The 13,844-nt window shown below is 51.8% G+C and overlaps 6 protein-coding genes across 6 annotated transcripts; 3 read left to right on the top strand and 3 right to left on the bottom strand.

The window, feature by feature from the left end:
* Positions 1 to 556: 556 nt before the first annotated feature.
* On the bottom strand, positions 557 to 1,322 carry pex4 (putative ubiquitin conjugating enzyme (UbcJ)). Its single transcript, XM_025685502.1, has 2 exons — positions 1,053 to 1,322; positions 557 to 958 (listed from the first exon to the last, which is right to left on the bottom strand). Exons 1-2 carry the CDS (start codon positions 1,207 to 1,209, stop codon positions 639 to 641), a joined length of 477 nt encoding a protein of 158 aa, XP_025538920.1. The 5' UTR covers positions 1,210 to 1,322; the 3' UTR covers positions 557 to 638.
* Positions 1,323 to 1,544: 222 nt separating this feature from the next.
* Positions 1,545 to 4,976, top strand: BO79DRAFT_238132 (endonuclease III domain-containing protein). The gene is made up of 2 exons (XM_025684778.1): positions 1,545 to 2,886; positions 3,329 to 4,976. Exons 1-2 carry the CDS (start codon positions 1,616 to 1,618, stop codon positions 4,740 to 4,742), a joined length of 2,685 nt encoding a protein of 894 aa, XP_025538919.1. The 5' UTR covers positions 1,545 to 1,615; the 3' UTR covers positions 4,743 to 4,976.
* A 1,539-nt stretch (positions 4,977 to 6,515) lies between these two features.
* On the top strand, positions 6,516 to 8,357 carry BO79DRAFT_20906 (putative DNA helicase). The gene is made up of 4 exons (XM_025682520.1): positions 6,516 to 6,550; positions 6,637 to 6,669; positions 6,719 to 8,256; positions 8,325 to 8,357. Coding segments are annotated over exons 1-3 (1,503 nt in total). The 5' UTR covers positions 6,516 to 6,548; the 3' UTR covers positions 8,187 to 8,256; positions 8,325 to 8,357.
* On the bottom strand, positions 8,235 to 8,933 carry BO79DRAFT_20911 (uncharacterized protein). Its single transcript, XM_025682536.1, has 2 exons — positions 8,866 to 8,933; positions 8,235 to 8,804 (listed from the first exon to the last, which is right to left on the bottom strand). The coding sequence occupies exon 2, from the start codon at positions 8,772 to 8,774 to the stop codon at positions 8,283 to 8,285; it is 492 nt and encodes a 163-aa protein (XP_025538917.1). The 5' UTR covers positions 8,775 to 8,804; positions 8,866 to 8,933; the 3' UTR covers positions 8,235 to 8,282.
* A 1,375-nt stretch (positions 8,934 to 10,308) lies between these two features.
* Positions 10,309 to 12,540, top strand: BO79DRAFT_20901 (uncharacterized protein). Its single transcript, XM_025682510.1, has 2 exons — positions 10,309 to 10,379; positions 10,446 to 12,540. The coding sequence occupies exon 2, from the start codon at positions 10,654 to 10,656 to the stop codon at positions 12,304 to 12,306; it is 1,653 nt and encodes a 550-aa protein (XP_025538916.1). The 5' UTR covers positions 10,309 to 10,379; positions 10,446 to 10,653; the 3' UTR covers positions 12,307 to 12,540.
* Positions 12,541 to 12,620: 80 nt separating this feature from the next.
* Positions 12,621 to 13,785, bottom strand: BO79DRAFT_288002 (PIG-F family protein; the record flags this gene model as incomplete). The annotated part of the gene is made up of 3 exons (XM_025688643.1): positions 12,621 to 12,833; positions 12,930 to 13,216; positions 13,303 to 13,785. The coding sequence occupies 3 exons, from the start codon at positions 13,783 to 13,785 to the stop codon at positions 12,689 to 12,691; spliced, it is 915 nt and encodes a 304-aa protein (XP_025538915.1). The 3' UTR covers positions 12,621 to 12,688.
* Between the last annotated feature and the right edge of the window lie 59 nt (positions 13,786 to 13,844).

Genomic DNA, 13,844 nt, shown 5'->3' with positions numbered 1-13,844 from the left:
TTAATTTTATAATATCTTTTCTGATTGTAAATAACAGATATTATTAATATATAAAATATTAAATAAAGAATTATTTATTCTATTAATAGAATTTAATAAGTGTTATTAAACAGTATATAATTTTATAATAATAGGGTATAATTACCTGGTTTAAATAAGATTTATTAATTTAAAATAAAATTTATCTAAGAATAATAATAAATAATTTTTTTATAATATATAAATAACTGATTATTACTATATATAACTGTTACTAAACTATACAATAATAATAAATAAGAATAAGTAATTACAGGTAATAATAATGAATGATAGTAATATATTATTATTAAATATTATTAAATGTACTACTATCCTCACTACGCGGCCCTTCAGGCCCCTATAGTATGTTTCCAGCGTGTGCATATTAGAATTGTCACTGCGACTGGTGTATTTACAACCAACTGAACCAACTGAACCAACTGCAACAATTGAAACTGAACTGAACCTGAATAATCGTATCACATCGTACTCCTGGGTATTTAACTACAGTTATCAACACATAATCCACTACCACCCCAACTCATCGTATATATATATATATCCCACCCTTCACACCCCAATCCCTCCACACTACCGCGCTCCGCAATAAATTATAATTATAAAGTAGCCCTCTCCTCCTCGGTCCAAAACCTCACCAAACTCTCCCAAGCAGCCACATCCCCATCCCTCAACAACGCCGCCACATCGACATTAAGCGGCGAATCGGGTCTCGGATCCGTCAACAACTGATGAATCGCACTCAACGTACTACTCAGCGTATACACAGGACTCCAATGCTCCGTGGTCAACAACGTCAGACAGATCTCGCCCGTCGTGAAGCTGATGTTCGGATGGCTGATTTTCGTCTTGAAGGTGATTTTCGGTGGTGTGAGGGGGTAGGTTGGGGGGATTTGGATGGAGAGGGTCCAGAGGCCATCTATTTATTTATTCCCCATGGGGAGGGGGAGAGATGTTAGTGGGGGTGTTGTAAAGTAAAGAGGAATGTGGGAATGGGGAGGGGATAGGCATACTCTCGTAAGGCGTCCCCGGAACACCTTTTAATACTGCTTCCCAGTGGAGGAGGTCGTCTTCGTCGACGGGACCAAGGTGTAGGAGGGCTTCGTTGGGAGAGTTCGTGTAGTCTTTTAGTTCGCGGAGGAGGCGGTGCGTTGTTTGTGAGGAGGCCATTTTCTTTTTATACCCTTTAAGAGAGAGGGTATTAGGTTGTATGTATGTGTGTAGGTTGGTATGTGGAGGAGGGGTGAATTGATAGGAGTGATTGATAGTTGGTTGAATGACTGGAGATAGATAAGGTGGATGGTGGATGTCGCGGTGGCTGGTGCGGGTGCGGTGCGGTGCTTGCTCGTGTCGCGCCGAGGCTCAATGCCAGCCGTGGGTCTTGACTACCCGTCGGTTGATTGGTTTCCGGTCGGTCTCGGCTTCCGAACCCCCATGTGTAATCCGCCGTCACTGAGTCGCTCGCCCCTTGTTGAGCCTAATTTCAGTCGATCTCGGATTTACTACATGGTTTCATTTCATGTGAAGAATTGTTTATACGGCACGGAGTACATTTTTAAGATAGAGCTATTACAACATGCGCACTTCTCAAGCTTCTAAAGAAACTGCCAAGGTGCTGCAGGCTTTGTCGCCTCCTGCTCGACGAACAACTCGCAGTTCGGCTCAGGCTGCTAGTCGCCTTCAGGGCTTTGCTTTTGGGGGTGCTACTGCCCCGGATGTATCTGTCAGTGATGATGATACTTCGTCGCTCTCGTCTGTGCCGACGGTTGATATCGAGGATATCATGGAGCCGCCGGCCAAACGTCGCAAGAGTGCGTTGAGCGCGACGTCTACCAGGGCGAATGCGCGCTCTAGTCGGAGGGCTGTCAAGACAGAGACTCCGATCAAAGAAGAGACCCTTGTCAAAGCAGAGACTTCTGTCGAAGAAGTACCTGTCAAGAAAGAGCCCGCTGAGAAGCCGTCAAAAGCACGACGGACGCCCGCACGCAAGATAAAAACCGAGAATGGCGCCTACTCCATGCAGCCCCCCTCCAACTGGGAAACTATGTATGACATGGTCAAGAAGATGCGAGAGGCAAATCCCACTGCACCCGTTGACACCATGGGCTGTGCTGAACTCTACTGGCGTGCATCCTCTCCGCGCGATCGCCGGTTCCAGACTCTCATTGCACTGATGCTGTCATCCCAAACCAAAGACACAGTCACGGCGGTGGCCATGCAGCGGTTGCACACGGAGCTTGGAGACCAGTCGACGAGCATTGTGAAGAAAGAGCCTGAAGAGTATGACTGGAAACCCACAGACCAGGTCAAGGACAGCACTCTGAATCTGGAGAACATCCTAGCCGTCACTCCTGAGCGACTCAACGAGCTCATTGCCAAGGTGGGCTTCCACAACAACAAAACCAAGTATATCAAGGCCGCAGCCATTATCCTTCGCGATCAATATGATTCTGATATCCCGTCGACTGCTCCTGAACTGATGAAGCTCCCTGGCGTCGGTCCGAAGATGGCGTTCCTGTGTATGAGCGCGGCGTGGGGCAAGCACGAAGGCATTGGCGTTGATGTTCACGTCCATCGCATTACCAATCTTTGGGGCTGGCACAAGACAAAGAATCCCGAAGAAACTCGCATGGCGCTGGAATCGTGGCTACCGAAAGATAAATGGCACGAGATTAACAAACTGCTGGTCGGCCTAGGACAGACGGTCTGCTTACCTGTAGCTCGGAGATGCGGCGAATGCGATCTTGCAGGAACCAAGCTCTGTAAGAGCGAAATTAGGGGTTTAGTAACACCAAAGCGAGACGTTGCTGTGAAGCAGGAGGGGCCAAAGGTGAAGGTCGAGCAGGAGTAGAAGTTGAACCCAGTCATGGGATTGAATGCCCCAGGCAACTCGTCAGTCACTCTTAATGTTTTGTTTCAATTGTCTGGTGGGGAAACACAACCACTCTGTTTTGCCAGACCAGCCTTCTTCCTCTGTTGACCGTGTGTTTACCTGTGTTAACCAGACATCTCTACCGTCAAATTATCAAGTTGTATTCCGTTGATCTTCGATAACGTTGTCAAGACTTTCATCGCTGTGCTTAACAGCTAGCTCGGCTCGAGTTAAGCTCTCACTCGCGCTGTTAAGCGTAAGTTCATCCATCAGGTTAATTGTGTGACACGGTGAACCTACTAACTCGGTCCAATTATGTGCAGGTTGTATGGAAATCAGTGTCATCGAGGACGACAGTTGAATACTGGCTTTCGATACCGTTCAATCGACCATACCGCCACCTGGGACTTGCCGAAGGTCTGTTCCTCACATTGTCAGCATGGAGGTCACAAAGAAGGGCCCTACACTGTTCGATTTGCCAGAAAATATCAGAAATAGAATCTTCGACTTCGCTGCTCTGCGTCGTTCTTGTATCATCGACTTTACCCTGGAGCGGGACCGCATCAAGCGAGACCCGCCTTATTGTCATAGAACCGAATTGCGAGCGCATCGCAGCCCTTGGCTTCCGCTCAGCCGCTGCTACCATCCAAAGCTGCCGACACAGTTGTTCCTGTCGTGTCACACCCTGCGCCGGGAGGCCGGTGCCTATTTCTTCTCCCATAATCGCTTCAGCATGTTTCTTCGCGGCCGGGCAGACTACAAAAATTTTGAGGCTTCATTGCAATGGGGCATGGAACATATTCGGTACTTGCATGTGGATCTCGGTCATAAGGACAACCGAACGCTCAAGCTGGCGGGTGGTTCCCACCAAACATTATTGACATGGTGGGCGGAGTTCTGCAAGCTCGCGGCAATCGACATGCCGAATCTCAGATACTTCAGCCTCAAATGCAAAGCCTATGAGCAGGAAGTGGTTGTTCGTGTGATGCGTGATATGGATCCGTTTCCCAGCTTGTTCAAGTGCGCCTTCTATTTCAGCAATGATCAGGATAAGATCTATAGTTTCCTGCCTGCGATGAAGCGCACGGCGCGCCGCCTGACGGACAATCTTGATGTGCCGCCGTTTCCGTTCATGTATCTGCCCCGGGAACTTCAGCTGATGGTGCTCGGGAACCTGCTCATCTGTCGTTCCGATCCGTGCATGGCCGATCCTGTTCCGGGCCTTATCGTCTTGGATTACCGCGACCGTCTGCGCTTCAAATCTTGCTGTGGCACCTGCTCGCCGGTTGGAGGCATTTGCTTCTGTGATAAGACCGAGACGGTCTTTTCGACGGGCTGCACCTGCTTCGCCTCGCCATTGCGCTATTTCCTGGTTAGTCGGGAGTTCCATGAGCTCGCTCGTCAGGTCTTCTGGGGCCGCAACAAGTTTATGTTCGTGGAGGAGGATCCGACCTACACCATGGGCTTTCTGAGTGGCATTCCCACGGAATCCACGATTCTGGTACAGAATTTGACTTTTCACTTTCCCTTGTGCTTTCGGGCCACCCCGCAGACGGGAGCCCGCTCCGCGGACGCGACCTTGCGGCACTGGGCAGTTCTGCGCCGTTTCATCCGGGAGCACTTTGATCTAGCGCGCCTAACCCTGAAGATCCATGACCAGGGCCGGGCCACGTCAATGTATACGATGGACAACCGCAAGAGATATTTGCGCCGGCTGCTTATGGCGTTTACCGACATGAGAGGGCTGCGAGGGTACCGGGTGTATCTGCGAGATGACCGCGGGTTCGAGAGACAGGCCGTGATGGCTGTCATGGGGCGATGGGCTCCTTGAGATGCCGCGATGCCTATCGTGTCTTAGATCTTCCTCTCTGGCAGAACAGGGAACACAATCTTCGTGGTTTGATGGTTGATGATTGATGGTTGTTGCAGATAGCGAGTTGATGCACATAGATGCGTGGTGTGCTTTTCTTTTCCTTTCTCCACTTTTTCTTCTCCTGTGTCTTTTCTTTGTTAAAGCACGAAAACCCGTCTCCATGCAGATAGCGATGCTTATGCAGGTGATAGATGCTTATCCTGCTGTTAGTTCTTTTTCTTTCTTTTTCTTTTCTCATGTGTCTTTCTTCACAGAACACGAACACTCACCTCTTATGATCATGATTCTTAATGCAGATAGCGATGCTTGATGCAGATAGATGCCTGTGGTGTTTTTATTTATTTTCTTCTCTTTTCTTCTCTTCTCTTGTGTTTTCCTTTCACAGAACACGAACACTTACCTCATGGTATTGACTCCCCGAGATGGATGGTTGAGACTGTCTTCATCAAGATGATTCCAACTCAGCCTGCCGTTCATCCAGATAGCCACTCTCAAGATCATCCTGAGATAGCCAAGTGTCGACGTGTCTGCCTGTCACATATGCATGATATCCATCACCAGCGACGTGACCTAGTTAGAAATAGTATGCAGATAGATAGTCCTCTCTTCATCATCCTTAACCAGCAAACAGACAGTAGAGTAGAGTGATGCACGTAAGTAAACAGTAACCAGTAACCAGCAAACAGTAAACACCAAAAGTAAGCTCCCAGCAGGTAAACTCAGTGAAGAGAGAGAAGAATAGAGAAGAGAAGAAAGAGAATCACCGTGTTGTACTTCTGAAGATAATAACTAATCGACACCAAACGGGGCCATAGCAGATTAACTGCAGCATACGATGATACGAGACTGCCTCGTATTTTCACCCTCTTTCACCAGTGATTTAGATACGGTCGTGTTCATACACAGAAGTAGCTAAGTAGGGTTGGTTCGTGATCATGCTGCATGCATGCATGCAGTGAGACACAGATATATAGATATGACTAAGCACCGCACCGCACCGCACCCGCATGAAGTCAGAAGTCACCCCTCACAAGTCACAACTAAAATGAATATTTTCCCCGCGCTATCAACATTCTCCAACTACTATATACAATTTCCCCCAATTCCAATCCCAATTCCACCCCTACACTCAACATACACACACACATACCCCACCAAATACACATAATGCCCCCCAAAATATCCCTCCCCACCTTCGCAACCACCCAACTCACCCTCCTCCGCGCCGAACAAACCGCCGAAATAACCTCCAACAACCTCTTCACCAGCAGCGCCATCACCACCGCGTCGCCATCCACCCGGCGCACACTCCAAGCGACAGGGCATGCCTTGACGGGTATTGTTCTCTCGCAATGTAGGACGGGGCTGGGGGGGAGGGTGGTGGGGGAGTTTGTTGCCGATGCGGCTGTTACTAATACTTCTTCTACATCTACTAATTCTGCTTCTAAGGGTGGTAATGGTGGTGGTGGTGGTGGTGGGGATGGGAAGTTGAGGTTAGGTGCGCATGGGGTTAGGGTTGGGGATGTGGTTAAGGTTGTTGAGATTAGTTCTGGTAATAGTTCTAGTTCTGGTTCTGGGGGTGGTGGTGGTGGTGGGAAGAAGGGGAAAGAGGGGAAAGAGGGTAAAGGAGGAGGGGTGGAAGGGGTTGTGACGAGGGTTGGGGAGAGTGCGGTTTGGGTTGCGTTTGGGGGGAAAGATGGTGGGAAAGGGGGAGGGAGTAAGGATGAGGATGGGGTGGAGGAGCTGTGGGGGAGGAAGGTTTGGATGTGAGTTCGTCCTCTTTCTAAGTACTATCTTGTTTCTTTGGATATGCTGGTACCACAGTGGTGAAGTGAGTTGCTAATAGGGATAGGATCAAACTTGCCAATGATGTTACGTATAGACGGTATGTCTCCATTCATTGATTCTACAAGCTATACTTAATGATAATATAGGATGAACCAGACCATGGAGAAAATGGTCAAAATGACCGACTCCGAACACACCCATTTCATGCGCGTGGCCTTTGGTCAGACCTCCCCTATGTTGCCAGACTACGATTCTATCGGGCCTCTGGAATTTACGGATCCTACGTTGAACGACTCCCAGAAGGAGGCTATTCGGTTTGCTCTGGCGGCGCGCGAGATTGCCCTCATCCATGGCCCGCCCGGGACCGGCAAGACGCACACGCTGATCGAGTTGATCGTGCAGATGGTGCAGCGCAAGCAGCGGGTGCTGGTCTGCGGTCCGTCGAACATCTCCGTCGACAATATCGTGGAGAGACTGGCGCCGAAGAAGGTCCCCGTGGTGCGCATCGGACATCCGGCGCGGTTGCTGCCGTCTGTTCTGGATCATTCATTGGAAGTGCTGACGCATACGTCGGAGGCGGCGGAGATTGTTCGCGACGTCCGCAAAGAGATCGACCAGAAGCAGGCAAGTATTCGAAAGACCAGGTCAGCGCGGGAGCGACGAACCATCTACGATGATCTGCGAGAACTGCGGCGCGAGTTCCGCGAGCGCGAGAACAAATGTGTGGAGAACCTGGTCCGCGAGAGCAGCGTGGTGCTGGCAACGCTGCATGGAGCAGGTGGCCATCAGCTGAAGAACCAAAAGTTCGATGTGGTCATCATCGATGAGGCGAGTCAGGCACTGGAGGCGCAGTGCTGGATCCCGTTGCTGTCGGCATCCAAGGTGGTCCTGGCTGGTGATCACTTGCAGCTGCCGCCGACCGTCAAGTCGACCAAAGATGATGTTAAAAAGATGAAGGCCAAAGAGGACAAGAAAGAAAACGGGGAGTTGCTGGACAATGTCTCGCTGGAGACGACTCTCTTCGACCGACTGCTGTCGATGCATGGGCCTGGAATCAAACGGATGCTCACGACGCAATACCGGATGCACGAGAAGATAATGCAATTTCCGTCGGACGAGTTGTATGACTCTAAATTGATGGCTGCAGACTCTGTCAAAGCTCGACTACTCAAGGACCTACCCTACGAAGTGGAGGAGACGGATGACACCAAAGAGCCGCTGGTGTTCTGGGATACGCAAGGTGGTGATTTCCCTGAAAAGACCGAGGATGCGGATCTGGGCAAGAAAGCCCACCTGGGCGACAGTAAGAGCAACGACATGGAGGCTCTAGTGGTGAGCCGGCACGTCGATGCGCTGGTGGACGCAGGGATACACCCCGAAGATATTGCGGTGATTACACCATACAACGGTCAGCTGGCCGTGCTGTCGCAGATGCTGCGAGAGAAATACCCCAGCATTGAGCTGGGCAGTGTCGACGGGTTCCAAGGGCGTGAAAAGGAAGCGGTGGTGGTGAGTCTGGTGCGCAGCAACAGCGAGCACGAAGTGGGATTCTTAGGGGAACGGCGTCGTCTCAACGGTAAGATCCCTGCCAAGTGGCGAGGGTGCATGGACTGACAGCATTAGTGGCCATGACGCGGCCGAAACGGCATCTGTGCATCTGCGGTGACTCGGAGACGATTAGCAAGTGAGTGCCCCTCTCGTAGTCAGCATTTACTTTGTAGGCAAATCGTTGACGTTGACTGTTCTCCACAGGGGCAGTGGGTTCCTGAAGCGATGGATGGGATTCCTGGAGGAGCATGCTGATTTGCGGTATCCGGACGCTGGCGATCTGTTGTGATCATACCTAGATAGACTAGCTACGAAGTACCCTCGGACGTTGCTTGGGCCATGAGTGTCACCGATGGGAGGTCCTGCAATCAGATGCAGTGTCGTGCAACGTCTGCACCGAACGGTCCCTTGCAGGAGAACAACAGACTCAACCAAACATACGCGCAAGGGATAGCATTGGAGGCAATTCAGACACGCGATGAAAGACTTGCCCAGAGAGTAAATGGTAAAGGCATGGGCGCATTCCCCTGTCACGTCAACCATCCACATTCCATAGGTTAGATAGAAATCTAGATTGTCCCATGTGGCTGCTCGATGGAATTCCGGGAACCCCTCCCTTGGAGACGCCAAAGAAGAGGGGAAGGAGGAGATCATGCGTCATGGCGTTGTGAAAATGTGCAGGATCTAGAATCCCACGAGCGGGACAGTCAGCCTTGCTTCTATCCACCGCATAGATAGTAGATACTTAGAAAGATACTACTAGTGATTCGCTAATTGAATGAATGAGGATTGTGTCCGACCGCGACCGAGGGAGACGGAGAAGGAGGGAAGGAGGGCCCGTCAGTGAAAAGCGAACGGTTCCGAGCGTCTGATGGGCCAACTTAATCGGTTGTGGACGGGAGTGGAGGGGGTTAGAGGGGGGGGAGGGAGGCCACTTGGCGTGTTTCAGCGTGGAGGATTGCCATCGTGGTCCAATGATGAGAGAAAAAGAAAAGAGGAGTTGAAGCAGTGAGTGAGTGAGTGAATGAGTAAGTGGAGGAGGGAAGAGTTGGGAATGGGGCCAAAGGAGTGAGGGAGGAACATTCAGTTGTCTGAATGTGCATGGATGGGAGTGATGAGTTGGCGCGGCACAGGTTGAAATTAAATTAACTCTTGCATATGCTGTATGCAGTAGTAAGTAGTAATAGTAGGATGGAATTTTACCCTTTCTTTAAAAAGTGATGAAAAATATACCTTGGGAATATCCATCAAGTAAATAGTAAAATAATAAATTAGTAAAAAAAGAATAAACTAACTCAAACAATGGAATCTTCCTCAGCAATGAATCATTCTTATTATTATAAAGTGGACTAGTTAGTTAGTGGTGATGAAATAAATATTTTGGAACTAAAAATACACCCCCTGACACGCGCCGCGAGTGTTTCGAAATTCCACTCCGCTTCTTCTTCTTCTTCTCCATCCACCAGCAGCTCAGCTCCACTTTTGGGGATGCGCTTCTCTCTTTTAGTTCACTTTCCTTCGTCTCTGCCTGCTGCTGCTGCTCTCTGCTGCTGTCTGTCTGTCTGCTGTCTGCTTTTCCCCCGGTCTTCTCTTCCTCTTCTCTTGCAGCTTCCTTCCATTCCTTCGTCTCTTAATGCCAATTTTGATTGATTGATTACTTACTGGTTGGGGTCCAACTCTATACTTCTTTGGTGATTCTTCCCCGATAATATTATTATCAGGGCAAATATTCCATTCCTTCTGGTTATTCCCCTCCCTTCTCTCTCTCTCTCTCTCTCTCTCTCTCTCTTCTCTCTCTCTCTCTTCTCCTTCTCTGCTTCTTCTCCATCGCCAATCCCCGGGATATTCTTCCTGGATCCTCCCTGTTGGTGTTTGATAAGCTCGACAATTTCCCGTATTCTGCTCCATCTTCGCCGATCCCGCCCGCTTCTTCTGAACTTCTGAGACTCTCTTCCCTGTTGCTCGTGTCGGGGACTAGTGAATCTTCGTCTCCAGTTGCCCCCAAACTCTTGGGTTTCCCTCCCCCCCCCATTTCATGACTCTGTAGTGTCACTTCGTCCATTTACTCTTATTTACTTTCCCTGCTATTATTACTCTATTTTATTTATTTTTATCTTACCACCTTCGTCTTCCCACTTTCTACTTCCTTTCTCCCTCTCCCTCCCCCTCCTGCTGACTCCTTGGCTTCATTCCTTCCGACACTCTATTCTATTTTCTTCTTTCCAACCTATCGATCATGATTTGAGCCCTTTTGCCAAGGTCAGATTCCCCCCTCTGACATCCATCCTTCCAAAGTGGATTCCCTGCTGATGCTGGTGCCCGCAGCCTCACTCCTTAGATTCCCCCCTCCGCTTTTCAGCTGGTGGCTCTGCGCCTTGGCGTATATCCAATCGTTCCTTGTCCCTGTCTTCGTATCTGTCCTTACCGATCGCTTCGACTGTCTTCCCCCCCTTGCGCTCTTGTATGCCATTGGACCCGTCTGCAGCGTGCATGTTTCATGTGTTGTCTATCCCTCTAAAGCCCGAGTTCCGACATGTCTGGTGCCAGTACAAGTACCACGCGAAGTGACTCCGCCCACAGTCGCATAGCCGACTCTTCCACTTCGGACCCTGCAGCTGCAGACGCTTGCTTTGATACTGCATTACCGCCCATGAGTTCCAAACAGATGGTCGTCTCCACGCGTCGTCCACCTCGTGCTTCCGAATCCTCCCTGATCGCTACTAACCTCCGCAACACCAATCGCGCCGTCACTACCCTGCCATACAATCCCGGAACGACCACCATTGCTCGCGGGCCCAGCACACATCGTCGTACCGGCAGCACCCTCAAGACCGTCATGCGGAAGATCTTCACTCGCAAAAGTCGCGGGCAGGAGGACGACGATTCCGCTGAGTGTCGGTTCGGCAACCACAGTCCGCGATCGAATCAATCGCTCGACAAGCCGCAGCCGCTCTCCGGTTCGTGGAACGCCAAATCCACCAGTCCGTTGCAGCAGGAACACGGGCCCGTCACCTCGTGGGAAGAGGCCCTGCGCAAGCTCGAACCGCACCCCCGCCGCCGACGGGCCACTCTGCCGAGCTTGATCTTTTCGGACGACGAATCTCGCGGTGCCCTGGAGGCGGTCGTGCATTCGGGCCGACCGACCAGTAGACGGGACAACAGTCCGCACGCCAACAGTGATCCGGATGAGGTCCGCCGCCGAGAGATGCGCCAGATCAAGCGTCGCTCCCGCAGCGCGACCGCCCTGCGCGGTATGGCCAAAGATCACCTGATGTCTCCCATTCAATGGCGACGCCGCAGTCTGGAGTCGTGCGCCGGATCGACGACCTTTGGCGCGGTGTCCGAGGCCGATGCATCGGAACGACCCCCGACCCGGACCACGGTCGCCAGTGCCCCCAAACCCACGACGGAGCCGTCCTTCCTGGATGGCCCGGATGAGGACGACGAGGAAGACGCACCGGAGGAGCCGATGCCCCAAACGGTGGGAACGCTAGTCAACTCTTTACAACACGATGAAAACGTGACGCTGGAACAGCGACTGACCACCTTGGAGGTAAAATTGATCGACTTGGAATGTGCGATCGCACGCATACAGTCTGGACGCAGTGAAACGCCGGCCGAGCCGTCGGGACAGAGGAAACCGTCACCCCCGACACGGCACAAGCGCAAGCAGTCATCGGCCCAGTCGCCGTCGGGTAGTGACGAGACCCCGGGCGCCAAGTCGCCCGGCGGCGCCGATCGCCCGTCTAGCACGAGCACACTGCGCCCGAACCATCTCCACCGCTCGCGCACCTTGCAGGCCCCGTCCTCCGCGTCGCTGCACGAATGCAACACCATCTCCGTTGAACAGTACAGCGCACTGGTGATGCTGCTGCGCCGGGAGCAGTCTGCGCGACGCAATCTCGAGGAACAGGTGTCCAGTCTGCGGAGCGATGTCGAGCAACTCACGCGCGTGGCACGCGAATCCATGGGCATGGGTCCGATCTATCCCATCCCAATTGACGCGCATGATATTATGCGCATGCGGCAGGCCCTGGGGCCGTCTCCGACCAACTCGGGACCGCCGACGGAAAAGATCTGCCCGGACAGTGATTCCGAGGAGCGCCCAGAGCTCCCTCCGAAGGGAGACTTGTACCATCCGCGGTGGCCGTCGGCGCGACGCGTCGAAGTTGGCGGGATGATATGATGCCAACACTCCTTCTTTCTTCTATTCCCCTTCTCCTGCATCTTCTCCTCTCTAATGACCATATCTGCTTCATACCCTCATTGGTTATTTCTTTTTGAAAATGTTCTGTTTGTGGTTATGATATCCTGCATGAGATTGCGTGCATGAGTGATACTGTACATAGCAATTGCTTTCATCTACGGACAGGCTGCCGGGCTGCAGCAATAGACTTATAGATCAATCGAAGAAAAAAAGTCATAAATATACAATCACCCAGTAAAAAGAACATTAACAATTAACAATTAAATCAATTAAGATATACTAAAACAGCTATACACGAAGCAACAACAACCAGGATATCTACCTCCACAACCCAAACCATGCAATATGATAAAAAACCTCCCTAATCAACCTTCTTAACATCCTCCCCCTCCTCAAACCTCACCCTCTTCCCAAACAACACCGACCTCCCCAGCACCGAACCCAGCACAAAACCGACATACGCCCCAGCCAACAACGTAATCGGATACGCCTGCCACGGCCGATCCCTACACAACACACAGACCATTAGCCAACCCTATCCCATACACATCCCCAAACCCACCCCTCAAATCCAAGAACAAGAAAAAGAAAGAAAAACATACCAATCCAGCGGCACCGGCACAGCCCCAAGCCACGCACCCACACACGTCCCCAACGCCCCACCCCAAACAACATCCCCCGGCCTTTTGGCCCCCCACACCTCCTTCCACACATTCCCATCGACACCATGAACATACACCAGCGCCAAGGACGAGAGAATAGCCATATGCGCTGCGCAAAGCACCGTCTGGGCGTGGTGAGTCGTGAACGGCGCGCCGAAGAGAATGAGGAGGATGCTGAGGACGGGGGTGGCGAGGAGGGTGGTCAGTGTTAGGGAGAGGAGTGAAGCCTGTTTATTCCATATTCCCATGGTCGGTTAGTATGGTGGTTATTAGGGGGCAAGGGGGGTAAGGAATGGGGTGGGGATGGACGTACAACAACCCGTCCACGAATAGCCGAAGCAGTCGAGGAAGAAGACGAAGACGAGTCCTTTGTGCGACGGCGGCCGACGCGGCCGGGACGGAGGATCACGTTTCCGGTCGTTGTTGATCCAGTGGTAGTTCCTGTGGACGATGCGCTCGGGATAGTAGGGGTGGATGGGGATGTTGGTGTAGCTGCTGCTGCGGTGGTGGCAGAGTCGGAGGAGCCAGCGGCGGGAAGACAGATCATCACGTAGGCGACGTGCGCGAGGGCGAGGAAGGGCAATTGCTGGGCCATTTCGGAGACAGGGTCGTTGACCAGCGCGGGGAATCGCGCGGCGAAGGCGGAGAGAAGCGCTGCTGGGTGGATGTAGGAGTAGGTGGTTGCGAGTTGGGTCGGGAGGATGTTCACCGGGGGTGCGGCGGGTTTGTTTGAGGTGTCGGGCGGCGCGGAGGCGGCGCTGTTGGTTGTGAGGGGGGAGGGGGGTGGAGAGGCCATTTTGATGGAGGGGCGATGGGCCTGAGGGGGGAAGAGAGGGAGGGGAGGAGGAATTGGGG

The sequence above is a fragment of the Aspergillus costaricaensis genome (assembly GCF_003184835.1).
Source record: "Aspergillus costaricaensis CBS 115574 unplaced genomic scaffold BO79scaffold_18, whole genome shotgun sequence".
NCBI lineage: Eukaryota > Fungi > Ascomycota > Eurotiomycetes > Eurotiales > Aspergillaceae > Aspergillus > Aspergillus costaricensis.
This window is presented reverse-complemented; position numbering and strand designations above follow the sequence as displayed.

What these genes read in the sequence shown, in the direction of transcription:
- pex4 (XM_025685502.1), bottom strand. Translation starts at nt 1,209, where the DNA reads ATGGCCTCCTCACAAACAACGCACCGCCTCCTCCGCGAACTAAAAGAC. An exon ending in TCCGGGGACGCCTTACGAGA is followed by an intron (nt 959 to 1,052) that starts GTATGCCTATCC and finishes ATAAATAAATAG; the next exon opens with ATGGCCTCTGGACCCTCTCC.
- BO79DRAFT_238132 (XM_025684778.1), top strand. Translation starts at nt 1,616, where the DNA reads ATGCGCACTTCTCAAGCTTCTAAAGAAACTGCCAAGGTGCTGCAGGCT. An exon ending in AAGGTGAAGGTCGAGCAGGA is followed by an intron (nt 2,887 to 3,328) that starts GTAGAAGTTGAA and finishes GACTTGCCGAAG; the next exon opens with GTCTGTTCCTCACATTGTCA.
- BO79DRAFT_20906 (XM_025682520.1), top strand. An exon ending in AATGATGTTACGTATAGACG is followed by an intron (nt 6,670 to 6,718) that starts GTATGTCTCCAT and finishes ATGATAATATAG; the next exon opens with GATGAACCAGACCATGGAGA.
- BO79DRAFT_20911 (XM_025682536.1), bottom strand. Translation starts at nt 8,774, where the DNA reads ATGATCTCCTCCTTCCCCTCTTCTTTGGCGTCTCCAAGGGAGGGGTTC.
- BO79DRAFT_20901 (XM_025682510.1), top strand. Translation starts at nt 10,654, where the DNA reads ATGTCTGGTGCCAGTACAAGTACCACGCGAAGTGACTCCGCCCACAGT.